Source organism: Antedon bifida, chromosome 4 (assembly GCF_963402885.1).
Source record: "Antedon bifida chromosome 4, ecAntBifi1.1, whole genome shotgun sequence".
Lineage (NCBI taxonomy): Eukaryota > Metazoa > Echinodermata > Crinoidea > Comatulida > Antedonidae > Antedon > Antedon bifida.
The window spans coordinates 28,726,833-28,745,513 of record NC_136229.1 but is presented as its reverse complement, the minus strand read 5'-3'; the positions used below and the strand labels follow the sequence as shown (position 1 = coordinate 28,745,513).

The window sequence follows — 18,681 nt, the reverse complement described above, 5'->3', positions numbered from 1 at the left end:
AAATTAAAAATTCTTTTCTAACTAACATTCAAGTAGGCGTATTGCTATATTTTAATTATCATAATCTAGATGGTACATGATTCTTATATTTAACTTCAAGTGTACATTGGATGCAGTTAATGTTATCGTCAATAGAGGTTAATAACTTAGCTCCATAGTAGCTTCACATACTATTAAATGGTACCATTGCATATCATTTTCATAACCTGAATTAGACCTAATAAACTTTCAATAATGGTTTTCAACATGTACACATCACTGTGTATTAGTTGAAATAAATTCATACCATTTACGAAATGAGAAGCAGCGTATGTATTGCCATTTGTAAGTGCCACTCTTGCCATTATATAGAACAAAATTACTTCTAACGTAAACGTAACGTTATGACCTTTAGTAACGTATTGAAATACACCATCAATTTCCCATGACCTATAAATCAAATCTCTACAGTCGGCTATTTCTATTTCCATGAGAGAAATGTTTGGATGTCTATGTACCTGCAAAGTAGTACGAACATCTTCAATAGCCTTTTTTAAATCGATGTCATTACCCATTAAGTAGTGGAATTTTACTAAGAGAGCACGCATTCCTAAGAAATTGTCACCTTTTCCGTTGGGGTAGACCATTTCACCTCCTGTACTGTAGTAATTCAAGGCCTTCTTTTGATACTTTCTAAGCTCTTTGAGTGAACATTTATTTCGTAAGCACGCCAGTACAGACGTGATTAAGTCTCCTAAAAGCTGATACAATGTTGTTCTAAACACTTTATCATATCCCTTCACTACAATGGATTTAATATCCCTAATAATTGGTAACAAGATGGATTCTGTATTTCTGATAATTTCTGTAATGGGAACATTGTTGTTCAGCCAGCAAAGGACTTTGCAAGAGATTAGCCCCATATCAAAGAAAAAACATTTTAATGTACTGATATCTTGTTTCACCTTCAAACGATTTCGGAACTCTGTAAGACATGTTGAAGCCATTGGATGATTCAAAAGATCAGCCTTAAACTTTGAGTAGTCACCACTTTCATGTACGTCTACAATATCTAGTTTAACACATATCTCACGGCTGATGTCACCTGTTAAAGATACTTCGCCACCTGCAATACCTGACATCACCATCACCCAAAGATCGTGTTTAGTTGCTGTCAATATTTTACTCACGTCGTCACAAAGTTCATCCGATAAATGACCAATTAAATTTTGCTGTGGAATTAATAAAGTAGTGTGGCAAATACCTCTTCTGATAGCAACTAATCAGCCAGTCTAGCACTTTTCTAATTAAATCCATGGTGTTGTCAGATGAAATGGTTTCACACATCCATAGGCAAGCAGTCTTGATGAAATACGAACAGAATGGTGTAGGTTCTTGAGACTCAAACAGTTTGCGTCTTTTCTTGATCGCTTTCAAAGCAAACATACAGCCAGCAAATGGTTCCGGCATTTCTTGAATGAGCTTTCTCTCTGCAACAGAAAATGACAATCGCCATTCACTGTCTTTTGTGTCACTATCATGACGTCCAACGGGAACTACAAGAGATTCTAGACTTGAGATATTGTTCAATAACTCCTGTGATGGCCATTTACTTGCCCTCTGCCTTGTAAAAAAGTTGTCAGTAATAGGTGGCCATGACTGGCATGATAAGCAATGCACTAAATCGCTTGATAGGTCAGATGCTGTAGACGGCTGTTGTAGTGATGGTCCGTGTATTTCAGCTCCAGAATAATGTACATCCTCATAAACACAGTTACTCTCTAAATAATGTTTATAGCTAGTGTTCCAGTAACCATCAGATGAAGGTAAATCCATTGTTTTTATAGCATATTCCTTCAAAGTACTATTCTTCAAAAAGCCATTTTCATCAACGAAACTGCTGCTTTCATCGTCAAACACTTTAAAACCGTCTTGAATGCTCTTTTCATCCAATACTTTAAGTTTCAAATATGCTGGTTCATTTTTATATAGTTCAGCTATAACACAGACTTCTGTGCTGATTGGTTCTTTTTCCTTCGGATGTTGCCAACACACTGTCGCAGAAGATAACACAGCCATCATGTCTACATCACCCAAAATGTATTTAGGCATTCCTTCACAGAAACTCCCACTGGTATACATTCGTTTAATTATTTGGTTTTTCTCTGTATTGTTATATATCTCTTCAAAAATCATTGAATAAGATATTTGAGCCAATCTTTCAAATGTTTTACATGCAATTACGTCATTTGCAAACTCATCCATCACTAGTCTCGTGTTCATATTTTCCGCCATCACAATATAATTTTGTTCACAATTGTTTTACTTAAACATGCACCTGCAAAATAAAAAGTAAACAAATGTATAATGTAATGTAGTCACGTTTGATATAGCACAATATAACAAAGTTTCAATATATGCCATTTTGTATGGTACCTGGATTTGTTTAATGGACCGTTACAAAAATAGCCAACGTAAAAGCTTTTTATCTGCACAACACCACAAACTCGGTGTGTTAAAAATGAAACTGGGTATTGTGTATTTGATACTATTGTTCAAGTTCACATTGATAGGACCATGGAGCTATAGCTTTGTTTCTGGTTTATTATTGAAATGTATACTGTAGTCATGAATTACTAAAGACCAAATTGTTAGCAAGATTGTTGATCGGCTATTAGTGTGGCCTAGGAACTCAAGTTCCCATTGTCCATTGTTGTCGATTTTCAGGTTCTGTAAAAATCGGAGCTAATAATAAGATTTAAACAGCAAACTTTTGATTGACCAATTTATTTAATGTTTTTATTTCGAGAAAGGTATAATGTTATACAATATCAAAAAAAGTGTATCAGGTTATGGTTATTGTCACATTGAAAAATCAGATGTTATAGGCCTATGTATCTCCCTATGTGATTGAAAAGAAACACAGACTGTTGCTATGTATTCTAACATTCAGTAATTCTAATCAATAGGATCGTTTGTACTATCTCGAAGATGACTACTAACATAATATACGATATAACAAACTATTGTGGGATACATATGTGTTACCTGTTTAGGTTAGATAAAGAAAACAGAACAGTTTTTAAAAACTAAATAATTTGTTACTTACGTTAGATTTTGTAATTTAAAAACACATTATAAAACCGCACATATTGAGAGAGAAATAAATGGCGGCAATGGGTTTTTCCAAACGAATCAATAATATGGTAATGAGAGTAGAATTACAATAATGATGTTTCACTATACCTGGGCGTTGATCAGAGAAGCACGTGATAACTGTCTCTAATTGTTGATTGGCCGATTTTTAAATCAATATAAAGCAATACAATAATACAAAGGATACAACATACTGTATATAATAATGTAGAATAACGAATAAACAGTCGGTGATGTGTATCCCTTCAGTAAATATGGTGAATGCAGTATACAATACAAGGATATAATATGTCTAGACGAATGTCAAATACAATAGATCGTTATTAGGCCTTCTTATTGTATCCCACAACAATAGTGAATTTGTTCAGTAGACTTGGTAATAAGGGATATTTATCTGCCAATACTTGAAATATTCAATTTTTGTATTAGCATACATGACTCCCTACACTGGCTACATATTGGACTATACAATACTTGTTAATGTATAGTGATGAAGTTAAATTAAACTTAAACATTCTTTAACATTTTTGCCTTTTCTTTGCTTTATTGCATCCCATCCCCCACTCTCTATACTGTATGTTACTTCAGTATTATTATTATTATTATATCATTATATTATTCTCTAAAAGTTATACATAATAATATAATAGTTACAACTTGACAGTGACTAATAAAAATGTATTATTATTATTCAAAATAACACAATACAGTAATAAGTCTGTACATTAGTTTGGGCATCTCAAATTTCTTATGACTAGGCCATCAACCAATAATTCAGTGATACATAACGGTATTTAACAGTAGTTAACATCTCAGGATTCTCCACATGTCCAAAAGACCTTATTATCACACGACAGACCACCACGCCATCGAGTCTTTCACTATATAGTACCATTATATATCATTTTCATAACCATAACTAGACCTAATAAACTTTCAATAATTTGTATCAAAATATGTGCATTAGTATGTATTTCTTTCAGTTCTTTCAAGCAGCCATCTAAAATTCTAGTGGCACGGTGAATATTGCCATACTTAAGTGTTACTCTTGCCATTATATAATAAACAACTATGTCCAAAGAAAACCTAACGTCCCCGAGACCTTCGATGGCATATCGAAATACGTCATCAATCTTCCAAGACCTATAAATCAAATCTTTATTTTCATCTCTAGCAATTTCCACATATGGAATGAACGGTTGTTCGTCTTCCGGTAATGCAGTTTGAAAATCTGCTATAGCTCTTAGCAGGGCTTTGTCATTACCCATTAAGTAATGGAATTTTACAGACAGAGCATGCTTTCGTAAACAGTTGTCGTGGTTTCCGTCAGAGTAGACTATTTCACCTCCTAAATTGTAGTAATATAATGCTTTCCTTTGATACGTTGTCAGATCTTCGATTGAGCATCTGTTTCGTAAGCACACCATTACGGACAGGATTAAGTCTCCTAAAAATTGGTACAGTCGTGTTTCAAACGCTTTATCATATCCCTTCATTACAATGGATTTGATATTCCTGGTGATTGGTAATAACATGGATTCTGCATTTCTGATGATTTCTGAAATGTTAACATTGCTCTTTATCAAAAGAAAGATCTTCCTAGATTCTTCCAAATATCATTTGACATCCAATTGAGAAATAGCAATTTTAAGGTTTCAATTTATTATTCAGCTTTTTAATGAAGTCTTCAAGGCAGCTTGTTTTCATTGGGTGCTTTAAAAGATCATCCTTAAATCTTGAATAATCATCATCTGGAACATTCAATTGATCACATGTCATTTCTGATGATGGTTCTGACACCGCTGTTCTCCTGTGACAAATCTTGTAAAGCATGAAACTAACGAACGATATAGGCAAATAGGTAAGTTATGGATAATTAGCTAAACGTTGATTCCTTATTTGACTGAAAAGTTTCATAGCCGTACAATACTAGAAATAGGTCCTAGTGGCAGTGGTTTTTCAGTTCCTAAATCTGAATCAAATAATATACTGCTTTTAACTTTTTTTATACAGGCATAGGCCTAATTAAGGCTGGGAATAACCTATCCATTCAGCAAATTGAAAACAAGAGTAATTTTAAGAAAAATGTGCTCGGAGGTCGACGATCAAGAATTAGGCCCTATACGATAGGCCTAATAGCCATAATAAGTTACTCGTAAACCGTAGAGGCTATACTGTATTTATGAACGGCGCCCCGTACTACTAAAATCAATACAATGCATAATAAATGTGCTTATTATGTAGTTGTTTGATGTTACGCATGGCTAGCCTCATTGTTTATCATTTCCAAGACACTGTATTCTTTCGTAAAAAACAGTATGATATGATCCTGATAAATGATTTTTGGTAGCTGTTATTTAGCTATTCCAGTTTATACCTACATTTTTCTGATTATTAAACGGACGCAGACATCTTGAAATCATAGAGAACTAATATACTGCACGTACGGTGAGTTTTTACATTACGAACTGCTTTTTTATTCGGATAATAAGGAGTGGAGATTAGGCCTGTTATTACAGTATAACTACACGAATTTTGTTCTCCGGAAGCCATCTTAAAGATTGTATCGTATCGTTTTATCATACAATAATATGATAAAACGGCTTGCCATTAATTTAGTTAGTTAGTTATGATATAACCACGGAGGTTACCTCCATGATGATATAACTAAATTAAAAGTCGAATATATTGCACTGAAGTGGAATTATATTCATCTTCATTAATTAATAATTAATGCAATACTCTGTACATTCGAATTAAGTGCAATTTTATTTACATTTTACATAACTGCAATTGAATTACACTTAAATCTTATTGTATCCTAGTTAAGTACAAGTTAATCGACATTAACTCATTAAGTAAAGGTGATTTGGCGTTGAAGGTTTCAAAGCAGATACATTTTAACAACAAAACAAACAAATAATGGAATTGTATTATTTTTGTATAAGTTTTGTTCATTCATTATTCTGACTACTTTAGAAGAGATTGTGTTCTTCAAGTTCGATTTTTTTTTCAAAATAGACAAAAGTTTACTATCGATGTGCATTCACTTTGCATTCAACATACCGTTACGCCAACTTGGACAATATACTTATACAAATAAAACAACTGAATAACTGATATTTGAGGTATAACAATATTTGTATGTTGATATATAGCGTCTCAACGCTTCGATCAATATATACTTCGATTGTCCTCTGAGAATGCAGTCGTCAACAATAATGTAATTTTATTAACAAAGCAAACAGTAATGCATTCGTAAAAACAACAATGCCAGCCGTATATGGTTCAGGGACGATTCGGCCCTGAGACGATTCGGCCCGGGACTATTCGGCCCACTTTTGGTGGGACGATTCGGCCCACTTTCGGGTCGAAACATCCCACTTTGTGGGCCGAAACGTCTCACCTCAGACCAAATTCATATTCATTTTTGTGGGTATTTATCAAGTTTTTAAAGGTGTTTAACAATCCGTATTTTATTGATATTGACATTTTGAAGCGGCCAACAGAGGGCGTAACTTGTTTACATCGTTCGCGTGACTAAAAATTGATCATTTTCGACAATGTTTTCAAAATGTTTGCTTTATTGCATCTTTATCCCTAGTAGTACTACCCCATAGTCTCTCTGGAAATAAAGTTTGGGGAAAAAGCTTATTTTTGCTTATAAAATGCATATCAAAGCCGATAAATGTAAGTGTGCCGAATCGTCTCAGGGCCGAATCGTCCCAGGGCCGAATCGTCCCGGGCCGAATCGTCTCAGGGCCGAATCGTCCCGTTACCCATTATATACCCAGACAACAGCAGGCGGTACATGACAAACAGCCTTACTGGTGTGACAACATTTGTATTTTTCCATCAAGAAAAAAAGAATGAGTTTGAACTACAAATTATGGATAAGCCCATAGGCACATGAAAAGTAAAGTTAAAAGTGGTTCATTAGAAAAAAATCTAGGAAGCCTGCAGACTGCAGTAGGAAAAAACTTTCATTAGGTAGACTGCCCTCCAGCTTTGGGGATTATTATGCGCAATCTTGGTATACTTCAGCAGTCACTTGTCTCGCACATATTCGTTTAAAGTGATCGGGTATGCTGCGAGTTGGTCGTCTGGGCTCTGACACTGACGATGTAATATCGACGTCATGAAGGTCAGACATCATCAGTAGTGGGAGCAGGTGTCATAGTCGGCACTGGTACAGTAGACAATGGATCAACTTTGCACCAATAATCGGCTGGGATTGTCAGCTTAATTAGTATTTTAGTGAGCCTTTTCTCTGGAAGATGGTATCTTTGCTGTTTGAGTCCTCTTTCGAACACAGTTCCTGAGTGCGATTGAGGAGATTATGACGAGGATACCTTGTAGCATTCAGTTTGTTTGACTCTGTAAGCTGTACCAAAGAATTCTTTGGCTGTACTGACTAAAGTGCCAATGCCATCAATTTACAAGATAAAGTTGATGGGCCTTTGACTTATTACGATCGGCTAAGACATACACATACACAAGATCACCATCTTCAATATCAGAGCTTATTGTTGTGTGTTGTTCGATTTATAAAGCGCAATTAAAAGATTGTCCCAAAGCGCTGAAAAATGACGCGTTGGAGCCGTTGACTCTTTGCATGATTGGCTGTGATAGAGCGAGCCATGGTAATTGTGAGCATAGTTGGGGCGGGCCGGGAGTTGGGGTAGTTCGTCTTCAACATCACCGACAGCTTTCTCAGCGATTGGGTTCTTACTGTATTTGGGTTTTGGTCTAGGAGCAAGGTTGGCGTATGAGTCGTAAAGAGGCTGTGGCTCAATACAAAGGCCGATTACACCGTATACTGTAGTAGACTGCCATGCATGACATTCGCTGTCAATAATATACACGGCTGTAAATGATGTTACACATTCTTGCAATTGATCAAAACAATGTATTGTAAAGTCATTGTACCAATGTTGTATCTCAATTGTTCGATAATAGTAACAGACCATGTCATTTTCAGCAAAATTAGTAGGTAAAAACATTACAGTACCCACTGATCCAACAATCAACCACTAACAATAACATTCAAGTAACAATTTAACCACTAATGTGTGACAAACTTTATTGATAACATAATCAATTTAACTATGGTTTAATATTATTAAACATTTTTTGAACATTTTCAGTTTTCATAATTAATCGTTAATTTAATTATTTTCTTATTGACTTCTTAATCTTAAAGATGTATTGTCCCCCTGAGAAAATAATTATTTTAATTTTTTTTTTGAATTTTATTAATTTCACATAATAATTATCCACTTTGACCAAAAATTAGATCGGAAAAAAATTATTTACCTGAAAAAACTATAATTTAAAGCAAAAAATAGTCAAATTGGCTGCCAGCCAATGGATTTTTGGTTGAATTTAACCATTTATTTAGTCATTTTATAAGGGAAAACATAATTTTTTTTAATTTGTTTTTCTACAGAAGTGATTAACTTGATTAAAACTACAAAATAACCTATTCAAAGTCTGATTTAATTAATCTTCATTTTTCATGTTTCTGGGGGACAATACATCTTTAATTATAATCACGCTGAAAGAATAACTTATGAATTGATACTTGAATGGTTGTCGTAACAACCAGGCAATGATTTTCAGTTTGCTCCCTTTTTCCATTTAAAAAATTGTTTCCCCCGGTTTTAACAAGTGTTGTACCCAACTACACCGAAACAGTGCAAAGGTGAAATACCTAACATTTGAAACTTGAAAGCAACTTCCCAGTATTTGGTATGGAGGACCACTTTGATTTTATAGTTTTTTTACTCACCAAAAAAAAAAATTACTACTGTAGTTTGGTAAAGTTATATGTACTATTTTTATTGATAATTAAACACAATTATTAACTAATGTTGTGTCTTCACAGATAATGGAGTCAAGAATACGTCAGTATATGTTACGAGAAGGAGTTAGGCAAGAAACTATAGATGCCCTTCAAGACAAAAAAGTTAGTGAATACACATTTAAATTCAATGTGTAAATCTACTATATGCCTCCAGTAGTTTGTAATATATACAGTATGCCAGGTATTTTGCTTCCAATCCTTTCACTGCGTACCCAGTGTAATATGCTGATGCTATAGTTATTTTGAATACAAGCTGTACATGATTACTATACAGTAATAAACAACTTAATTTGCATCATACGAAGTCTGTATCAATTCATTACAGTAGCAAATATTTTACCTAAGACTGAACTGCTTAAAAATAATTGTTTTAAATATTTTCTATCAGTACTGTCACCCTCTTTATATCTTTTCCGACTAATTTAAGTTACTTGCAATTCTCTTATAGTGTTCTTATCTATTATCATAGACAAACGACATAGAAGGATTTGCATCATAGATCCACATCAAAGCCTAATAAAAATGCACCCCCTGCTTATGAAAGTGAAAACACATTTAAAAATTTGTTCGCATCCAAATCCTGTCAAAAATTAAATGTGCGCTAAAACAGGAATGGAGTTGTGGCTTGGTGGTTATGATGCTTGGCTACCACTCCAAGGCTCCTGGGTTCAAGTCCTGTCACATGTCAGGATTTTTTCTAAGGACAAAATTACAACTCCACTCCCAAAGACTTGTAATAAGACTTTGTTTATGTAGAGCATCTTGTGTATATGTTTGTCTTGTGAACCTCGGAGGGTCCCTAATGATCAGCAATTGTGGATGGATCACCCTCATTAAATATCGTAAAAAAAAAAAGAAATAGAAAATTCCTAAATGGAGTCTTCTGTGGACTAAGTTCTATCTATGTGATCAACATTTGGTCAAAATCTGTTCAGTATTTTTGTAAGTAATCTTACAGACAGACAAACAAACAGTAACTTCCATTGTAAACATGGTTATTCTTTTACAGTTGAATTCTGTTGCTCAGATCAACAAGACATCTGATGAGACTCTGTTGAAGACTTATGGATTGAAATCAATTGAAATTGAGAATATACGACGTGGAGTTGAAATGTTTGAATTGCATCACAAAGAAGAAACGGTAAAATGTTTCTAGACATTTTTTTTATTAGGCAGTACTACTACACTGTATACTTCTTCGTATTTTTTTTTTGCCCATAAGTTACATATTTGAAATATGTTTTGAATAATGATTATGTTTTTAACCACAGGAAGATATAAAACCCAAGTCAATTAAGACTGTTGTGTCGAATCCGACTTGGGATCTGACTTTACAAGAGGCTTCCAGCTCTAGAGAAACAGAGGTACAGGTAATGGTCCGTAAGAATGTTTAAATAATCATAAAGTAAGAAAGCTACCATTAATAAATAAAATCCCATCTAGGAAAAAATATGATGATGCCATTGGAATGTGGTGCAGATGCTTCAATATACAGTATTTCAGTATTTATTGGTACTCACTTTCGAATAAGTGGCACACACCTTTCGGTGGTGCGTCCATACAAATATAAACAACAACATATAAAAGGTAAATGATGATAAAACTTACATAATTAACTTACATTGGAAAAAAAACCCAAAAAAACAAAAAACAAAACAAAAACAAATGTACAGTAGTAATTGCACACTTGAGTAGATACTTAAAAAAAATTGTATTACGAGCAAATCAATAAATCGATGCAATAGGTCAGTAGTAAATACACATTAGGGCCTACTTACAAAATGTCAGACAGAAAAAAAAAATACTTATACATAGTAAATAAAAAAAAACTAAAAAACAAAAAACAAAAAATAAAGAATAAAGGTACAATAGGTGAACAGTATAAATAATACATAATCATGATAAAATTACTACATAAATCGAAATAAGCACAAATATATGTTTATATGTACTTGAAATTATAGATATAGCAAACAGCAAGTACAAGATTTTATTTGTTTAATGATTAGTTATTGGTATATCTAACTGGTCTATCAATGTATAAACTAAATAAGTTAAAATGTCTGACAGAAAAAAAAATAAAAAAAACTTATACATAGAAAATAAAACTAAAAAACAATTGAATAACAGTATAAAGATACAAAAGGTCAAAAGTATAAATAATACATAATCATGATTATTTTTACAAAAATCGAGATAAACACAAAATTTGAAGTTAGCAAAATAAAATAAAAGCAAATAAACTAGTTTATCAATGTAAAAGCCAAATAGGCTAATTATTGGGGTAATGTTGGTAATTTCTTATATATATCTAACCTGGTATCCCAGGCACTTTGTAGGTATTTTTTACAAGCCAAGTCAAAAATTTCCCCAAGAACAACGTTTTCATTATATAAATTGTCTAATAACAAATGTAATTTCATTTCAGAGGTTCCTTCGTAGAAAGATTTCCAATAATGTTCAAACCCGTTATTCATTAATTGTAATTTCATTGGGTAGAAGATTTCTTCTCTTAATTTACTAAATGTATTACATTCTAACATAAAGTGTCAGTGTGCGATAGTTTCAGTGTCATTATTGCAGAGTGCACACATACCCGTACTCATGGGTGACCATGACTGTTTCCTACCTTCAAGGTTTAGAGAGTTCGATCTCGCCTTAAATTTCAAACAACTTCTTTTAAAGTCATTTTTGTAAAGAAGGTATGGTTCTAGTATCGGTTTATTCTTGTACAATATATATTGTGTCAGAGATGATTTTGATTGTGCTCTCTTCTGCCATTCGTTATTATCGATATCTTTGTTCTTGCATTTAAATTGAGTTAACCAATTACCAGGTGATTCGTTGGTGAACATATCACCCATGTTACATTTATGTAAGGCTTCTTTAACTTGATTTAACCATCCCCATTTTAATTTATCTTCAAGAATGTTTATGGCGTTAAAAATCACATTGGACCATCTGTCCTTCTCCATGTTTTTTAGGCGGTTAAAATATTTAATCCGAGAGTAGTTTTGAAGCGATTCTAGTGATTGCCAGCCCAAGTCACCATATAGAGCCTCTTTTGCAACGTTACGCGGAGCCTTAAGAATGGTTCTCGCCATTAAAAACTGCAGGTTTTCAACTTTTGCCATTGTTGTTTTTCCGTTACAGTACCAAACTGAGCATGCGTAATTAATGGTAGGGATTCCGATAGATTTCCATAATAGGTCCCCGTAATAAATTCTGTTAAAATCATCTTGTTCATTTATAATGGATTTAATATACGCAATGATGCGATTACCCTTCTTGATAACTTCGTCTATGTGAAGATTGTCCGACAACGTACGAGAAATATATACTCCCAAGTATTTGTATTTATCAGTTTCTGTTATAGAATTGTTTCCTAACCTCCATTTTCTATATAAGTTGGTCCTTTGTCCTGTGATAAGGACATTTGATTTATCATAATTAAATGACATTTTCCATTCTTTAGCGAATTCTGTAGTAGTTTGTAGGAGCATTTTAAGTTCCTTCTCGTTTTCTCCTATTAGCACGACGTCGTCGGCCCATAATAAACAATTAATTTTAGTGTTAAAGATGTTAACACCTAGATCTGAGTTGTTAAGCATTATACGTAATTCATTGATGTATATTGAGAAGAGTGTTGGCGATAACGAGCATCCCTGTTTAACACCTTCATCGATATCAAATAACTCCGTCTCTAAATTAGCAAATTGGACCTTACATTTAACATTCTCATATAAATTTTGTACGATATTAATTAGGTTACCTTTTATACCGATTCGGCGTAATGCTTTTATTAGTCCTTCTCTCCAGACTGTATCGAATGCTTTTCGGAAATCGAGAAAAGCCAAAAATGTCTTTTTACCCTCGGCTTGTCGAGTAGCTATCAAGCTTTTAAGGGTGAAGATATGGTCTTCACATCGTCTATCTTTACGGAAGCCCCCTTGTGCTTCGGTTAATAAATCATACTCTTCAAGGAATTCTGATATTCTTCGAGAAATTATTCGACTATAGATCTTAGCAATGCATGAGTTTAAGGTAATTCCTCTATAGTTATCTAAATTTCGCCGGTCGCCTTTTTTAAATATAGGAACTATTGTGCCGTTGTTCCATTCATCTGGTATACATTCGAGATGGGAGAGCCTTTTAAACAGTTTATACAGTGTTGCAACAATTGTGTTACCGCCGTTTTTTATCAATTCGTTAGAAATATTATCATTGCCCGGGCTTTTGTTGTTTTTACATAGGGAGACTGCGTATTTCACATCTTCACATGAGAATTCGAGTTTATCCAGAGTAGCGGTTTGAACATTTATGTTGTAGCTGTTAGCTAAATTGTCATTAAATAGACCATTCTCTACATCTAAGTTTTTCTTACCTAAGGTATTAAAGTAATTGGTTAACGAAGACTTAATTATGGGTGCGTCTGATGTTACATTGTCCGTTCCCGGAATTATTATAGATGTAACATTGTTTGTTCGTTTATTTCCTTTTAAAACTGACCAGAAGTCTCTAGACTGAGGTCCGCCTTTTTCCATTATTTTTTAACATCTATCCATCCGGATTTGCATCATTTTTTGTCTAATTAATGTTTTACATTCGTTTCGTTTAGTTTGATAATCTTTCCAGAGATTATCCCTTATAGTTTCATTAAAGTCAGAATTAGTTTTGTTCTTACAATATAGTCGGTGTGCTCGACACGCTTTTTTTCGTTTTTCCATTGACTGTTCAATATCACAATCAAACCATTGTTTACTTTTTCTGGACTGTTTTTTATAGCCTATTGTCTCTTCGGCAGCAGACACTACAAGGCGTTTCCATGATTCCCAAGCTTCGTTAGCATTTAAATGGGCTGGGTCCCAGTTAGTGAATTTAGATTCAAGGTCCTCTTGGAACGTTGTCCAATCGTGGTTATACTTTATATCCCATCGTTGTTTAAATGTTTCAGGGATTGTGTTATTATTATTAAATGATTCCACATTCATATCAATTATAATCATGTTATGATCGCTACCTATGTGAAAGTTACATTGGTCATCTATCATGAATTCATTTATATCGTTTTGAATATTTGTTGATACAAGACCATAATCCAAAACACTTTTATGTTGATTCTTTACCCACGTAAATACTCCTGTACATTTTTCACTACCGTTAAGGATAAACAGATCACCATCATTACTAAAATCAATAAGTCCTTGACCATTATAGTTTATAGATTCGTCTCCATCGTTAATCAAGTGACCAATTTTGCCGTTGAAATCTCCAAGAATTATTATTTTAGCATCATTGTCATTTTGAGAGATCTCTAAATTTTCCGCTAATAAGGAGACAAACATCTCATCAGTCAAGTTGCGATCGGTTCCTTCACATGGAAAATAAACTAAAGCTATATAATATATTGAGTTGGTAGAACTATTAAATTGCACTTTTACCCATAGTCGTTCGAGGGTATCACATCTCGTATCTAATACATTGTCATCTATGATCTTAATGTCGTCCCTAATTAGGAAGCCGATCCCGCCTTGACTTTTTTTAGTATATGATGATCTATTTTTCCCAATCCAATTGTAACCTTTGATTTGTATTTCTTCCTTATCTTTTAGAAATGATTCTACTATTCCAAATACATTAATTTTATTGATATTTACAAATTTTTGGATATCATACTTTTTGCTTTTGTAGCCTCTGATATTATTGTATGCTATTTTAATGTTAGTATTAGTATTACATGATTTAGATTTCTTTTTACCTCGTCTAACTTTAACATGTTTATGATTAATCTTATTTGGAGGCACGTTGTTTAACATAGGATCAGGATTTACACTATTGATACTAGCGATATCTTCGCTATTTTTGTTAATTGTTATCTCATTTATACAGGTATTGTTATTACATTCGTCAATTAAGAAATCGTATATATTGTCATGATTAAAAGACATTACATTACCCCGCAGGTTTCTCCTGGTTGGTTCAGGATCGGCGTTTACTTCATTGCCTGTTTCCTATGGAAGTCGACATTGATAGTTCTTATGTCCAAATTCGAAGCATCCGTGACATTGTACTGGTTTACCATGTTTACAGTCTTTCATCTGATGGTTTCTTTCACCACAGTAGTAACATCCGGTTCTGTTTGTTTGTATTTGTCTACTATTGTGTCGATAATTTAAGTTAGTGTTTGGACGGTGCTGTTTGTTGCGATATCCCTGTGTTCCTATCGGCGACGAGTAGTGACCTGATGAAGTTCGGTGCGATTTGTTTGTTTCTTTATCTTTCACAATCCTGTGTACTTTGTTGATATTGGTCAGTAATTTCTTCGTTCCGTAGTTGCTGAGGTGAAGTCTACTCCTATTGAGGGATCCACTTTCACATTCATTATTGTACAGTTTGAAGGTTGTGTCGTTGTCAATTATTTTACAGTCCTCTTTTGACGCGATTCCTTTGATTTCCCCGTTCAGTTTGTCTACTCTACCTTGATGTTCCATAACATCTTGTCTAGGACATATTGTTGATAATATAATGGATGTGCTGGGCGATTTCGTTTTAACATCCTGTATTATTTGTGCGAACTCGTTTGGGGCGTTGTTTGCATCCTCGTCTTTTGTGCAGTCGTTCGTTCCGCCATGAATTATTATGGTATCAAAACTGTTCGCGTCTAGTGATCTCAATGATTCTTTTATATCTTTCATTTTTGCTCCGGGTAGACAAGAGACTTTAGTCTTCAGCAATCCTCTTTCATTAATATTCTTGATTATTGAGTCTCCTATTATAAGGGTGTCTGCTGTGTTCAATGGTATACCATTTGTTCTTTCGTGTAGATCTTTGGTACGGTCATTCTTTGTTTGGTCACACATAGCATTGCGTTACAGTTCTAAGTCATCTTTTAGTTGTTTATTTTCCTGTCGAAGAATGTTATTTTGCTCTTTGATCTCATTGATGATTTTAAATTGTTTATCTAATGATTTTCATAGTGAAGTTATAGTGTTTGGTATTCCTCTACATGATTCGCAAAACCAACTGGTTGCTCGCTTTCCAGTTGCGGAGATTCCAATACATTGTGGGTGAAAATCAGTTTGGCAAAATGAGCATTCGATGCTTTTTCCTTTGGCGATATGATTTAACATACAATGCTCTACACATTTAATCGTCCGATTAGTGATACTAGACGTGCTTGTTGAAGGTTGTTGTGATTTGGTTTGCGAGCTTGGAGGGGATTGAGGTCTCGGAGGTGTTCGGTTTGTAGACGCCATATTTAAGATTTAATTTAGGTATCTATGTCGAATTAATTATTATTATAACTATCATTTGGTATCTGGTTCATTCAGATCGTTCAGATAACTTCTTTATAATAGTTCTGGAACGTTTTCCAACTTACAGTTATCCAGATAAATATACAGCACCCAGACGGTCTAAATATTTCAATGATGTAGGATAGCTTGGTTGGCGTGGTCCAGCAGTATTAGCGTGGGCCTAAACAAGCTATCTATTGTTCTCTATCTATACAGGACGCTATCTTTCCCCAGTGAGAGATGTACACTTCTGCTACGTTGGCCTTGGAAATTTAGTAAAATAGTTATATGAAAACTCACCATTTACTGCTTATTTTCTGAAGATATAAACTATGGTTGGATTCCTCAAGTTGAGATATACCTAACGCTATACCTTTCAAATAAAAATGTTGTTGAAGACTTGAAGAAATTCAGCTAAATTGGGATTAGAATTTAAACGTCCCGCGTCTCGTCCCTCCGCTTTGCTTACCAGTAACAATGGTAGTAATTTTGTCTGCCTGCTACAGTATATTCATTCATGCAAATTGTACCATGTATATGTTTCTACTATAATCAGGTAGAAACTCAATCAAGATTGTAATAATTTGTATGACATTTATGTATCAATTGATCTAGAGTAAAGGTGCTCAACATTTTCACAAAGATAGAAACAGTGAGAAGTTTGCAGAGATACAGTAAATCTGCCCAAAGCCATAATTTTTTCTATGCAAAATTTGTGATTACAGTACATACACAATTTAGCAAAATATACTGTAAAAACATAATAGTTCAAGCTTAAAGCTGGAAGATGCTTGGTCATAATGGGCAACTGTATCTGATTCTAACCTTATTAGAAAAAAAACAGATTTAAAAAATGATATACAGTACCTATACTGTATGCCAATCACCTATATATTGAATTTAACTAGTTGTACCTCTTGTATTGATTTCTTTTTTTAATTATGTTCATTCGAACTTGAACTATTATTATCTTATATTCATCACATTAATTAATTGTAATTATCGATTACATGAAGTATTGTACATTACAGTGTGTAAACTAATTTTACTTTTCATGATTTTAAGGAAGCACATAAAGGAGATTTCTTAATGGAAAGGTAAGTAATTAATAAATTTCTATACAATAACATTTAAAAATATAACTTTCTTTAGAAAATGAAAATCATAATAATTCAATTATTGTCCCTGAATGCTTTGTTTTTTTTAGAAATATATTGGAAGAGGCTATTTTGGGGGAAAAAGGATTGCAAGAAATTGAAAAAATATGTATGAATAAACCACACCTTGTGAAAACCATCAATAAGGTATGGAAAGTAAAAAAAAAAAAACCATACATTTTAAAATGTATACCAACATAAAACAACATACCTATAGTACACACAATATAAAACATATGTAACTTTTTCAAAGAATCAAGGAACGGACAGCATTTACACATTACAACAAGAACATGCACAGAACCAACCAGAGAAGAGAACACAAAATACACAAACTGTTTTAGTTACATTATTTACATTATAATTAGTTACAAACCAGTACTTATTGGATTTGTTGTTGTGTAAAAGAATTTTTTATTTATACATTAATTTTCATTAACTCTCAGTTTTACCTTCCAAGAAAACTAAATAAATGTATTGTATTATAAAAATATATTATTTACATTCATTCACATTTAGCTACTAAGGAAACTAAACAAATTTATTGTACTACTTTATACAAATTGATTACATTTTTAGTTCGAAAAATAGAAGCTTAATGGTGAAAATAAAAGAGAATGTACAGTAGATCTATCAAAACAGACACTTTTAATTAGTCAACTTGGTATTATCATGTGAAATCCAAGAAAGTGTTTGCAATTCTTTCTATCCTTAAACATGTAAAACCTTTATTCATTTTAGGTCAACTATCTTTCTCTTGTCCCACCAAATTTTAAATACTGCAGCAATTATATTGTCAAACTTACTAACTACTACTAACTAAATGTGGAACCAGACTTACTGTATACAGTATGAAATGCCCATTTCCTCTCACCGTCTAAGGGAATGTTCATGTCACTTGGTTGGTTAAACCTTAGGTACATAATCTGAAAAGATCGTCTGAAAAGTGTTTGAATGGAGATTTACGCGAATACTGTACCATTCATATTTGAAATTTAATGAACATTTTACAAGAAATATAGTTTCATTTCATTTGCCTCAAAACGATACATAAAAGAAAAGGAATAAGAAAAAAAAACACAACCAGAGACAGGATTCACAGGATTCCTAGAAGCAATATCTTACTCTTTCTAACGATATAAAAAAAAAATTCCTGTTTACATTTCTTTTGGAGACTCAACTTTAAGACTCCTTTTGGTTTATTTGAGTCACCAGACATTTTTACATT

At 33.3% G+C, this 18,681-nt stretch overlaps 2 protein-coding genes across 2 annotated transcripts; one reads left to right on the top strand and one right to left on the bottom strand.

Annotated features, from left to right (window-relative positions):
* Window positions 1-1,182: 1,182 nt before the first annotated feature.
* Window positions 1,183-2,274, bottom strand: LOC144839311 (cyclic GMP-AMP synthase-like receptor). Its single transcript, XM_078694626.1, has one exon. The coding sequence runs from the start codon at window positions 2,272-2,274 to the stop codon at window positions 1,183-1,185; it is 1,092 nt and encodes a 363-aa protein (XP_078550752.1).
* Window positions 2,275-5,456: 3,182 nt separating this feature from the next.
* Window positions 5,457-10,863, top strand: LOC144840472 (uncharacterized). The gene is made up of 4 exons (XM_078696291.1): window positions 5,457-5,583; window positions 9,023-9,103; window positions 10,011-10,142; window positions 10,273-10,863. Exons 2-4 carry the CDS (start codon window positions 9,026-9,028, stop codon window positions 10,393-10,395), a joined length of 333 nt encoding a protein of 110 aa, XP_078552417.1. The 5' UTR covers window positions 5,457-5,583; window positions 9,023-9,025; the 3' UTR covers window positions 10,396-10,863.
* The last annotated feature ends 7,818 nt before the right edge of the window (window positions 10,864-18,681 follow it).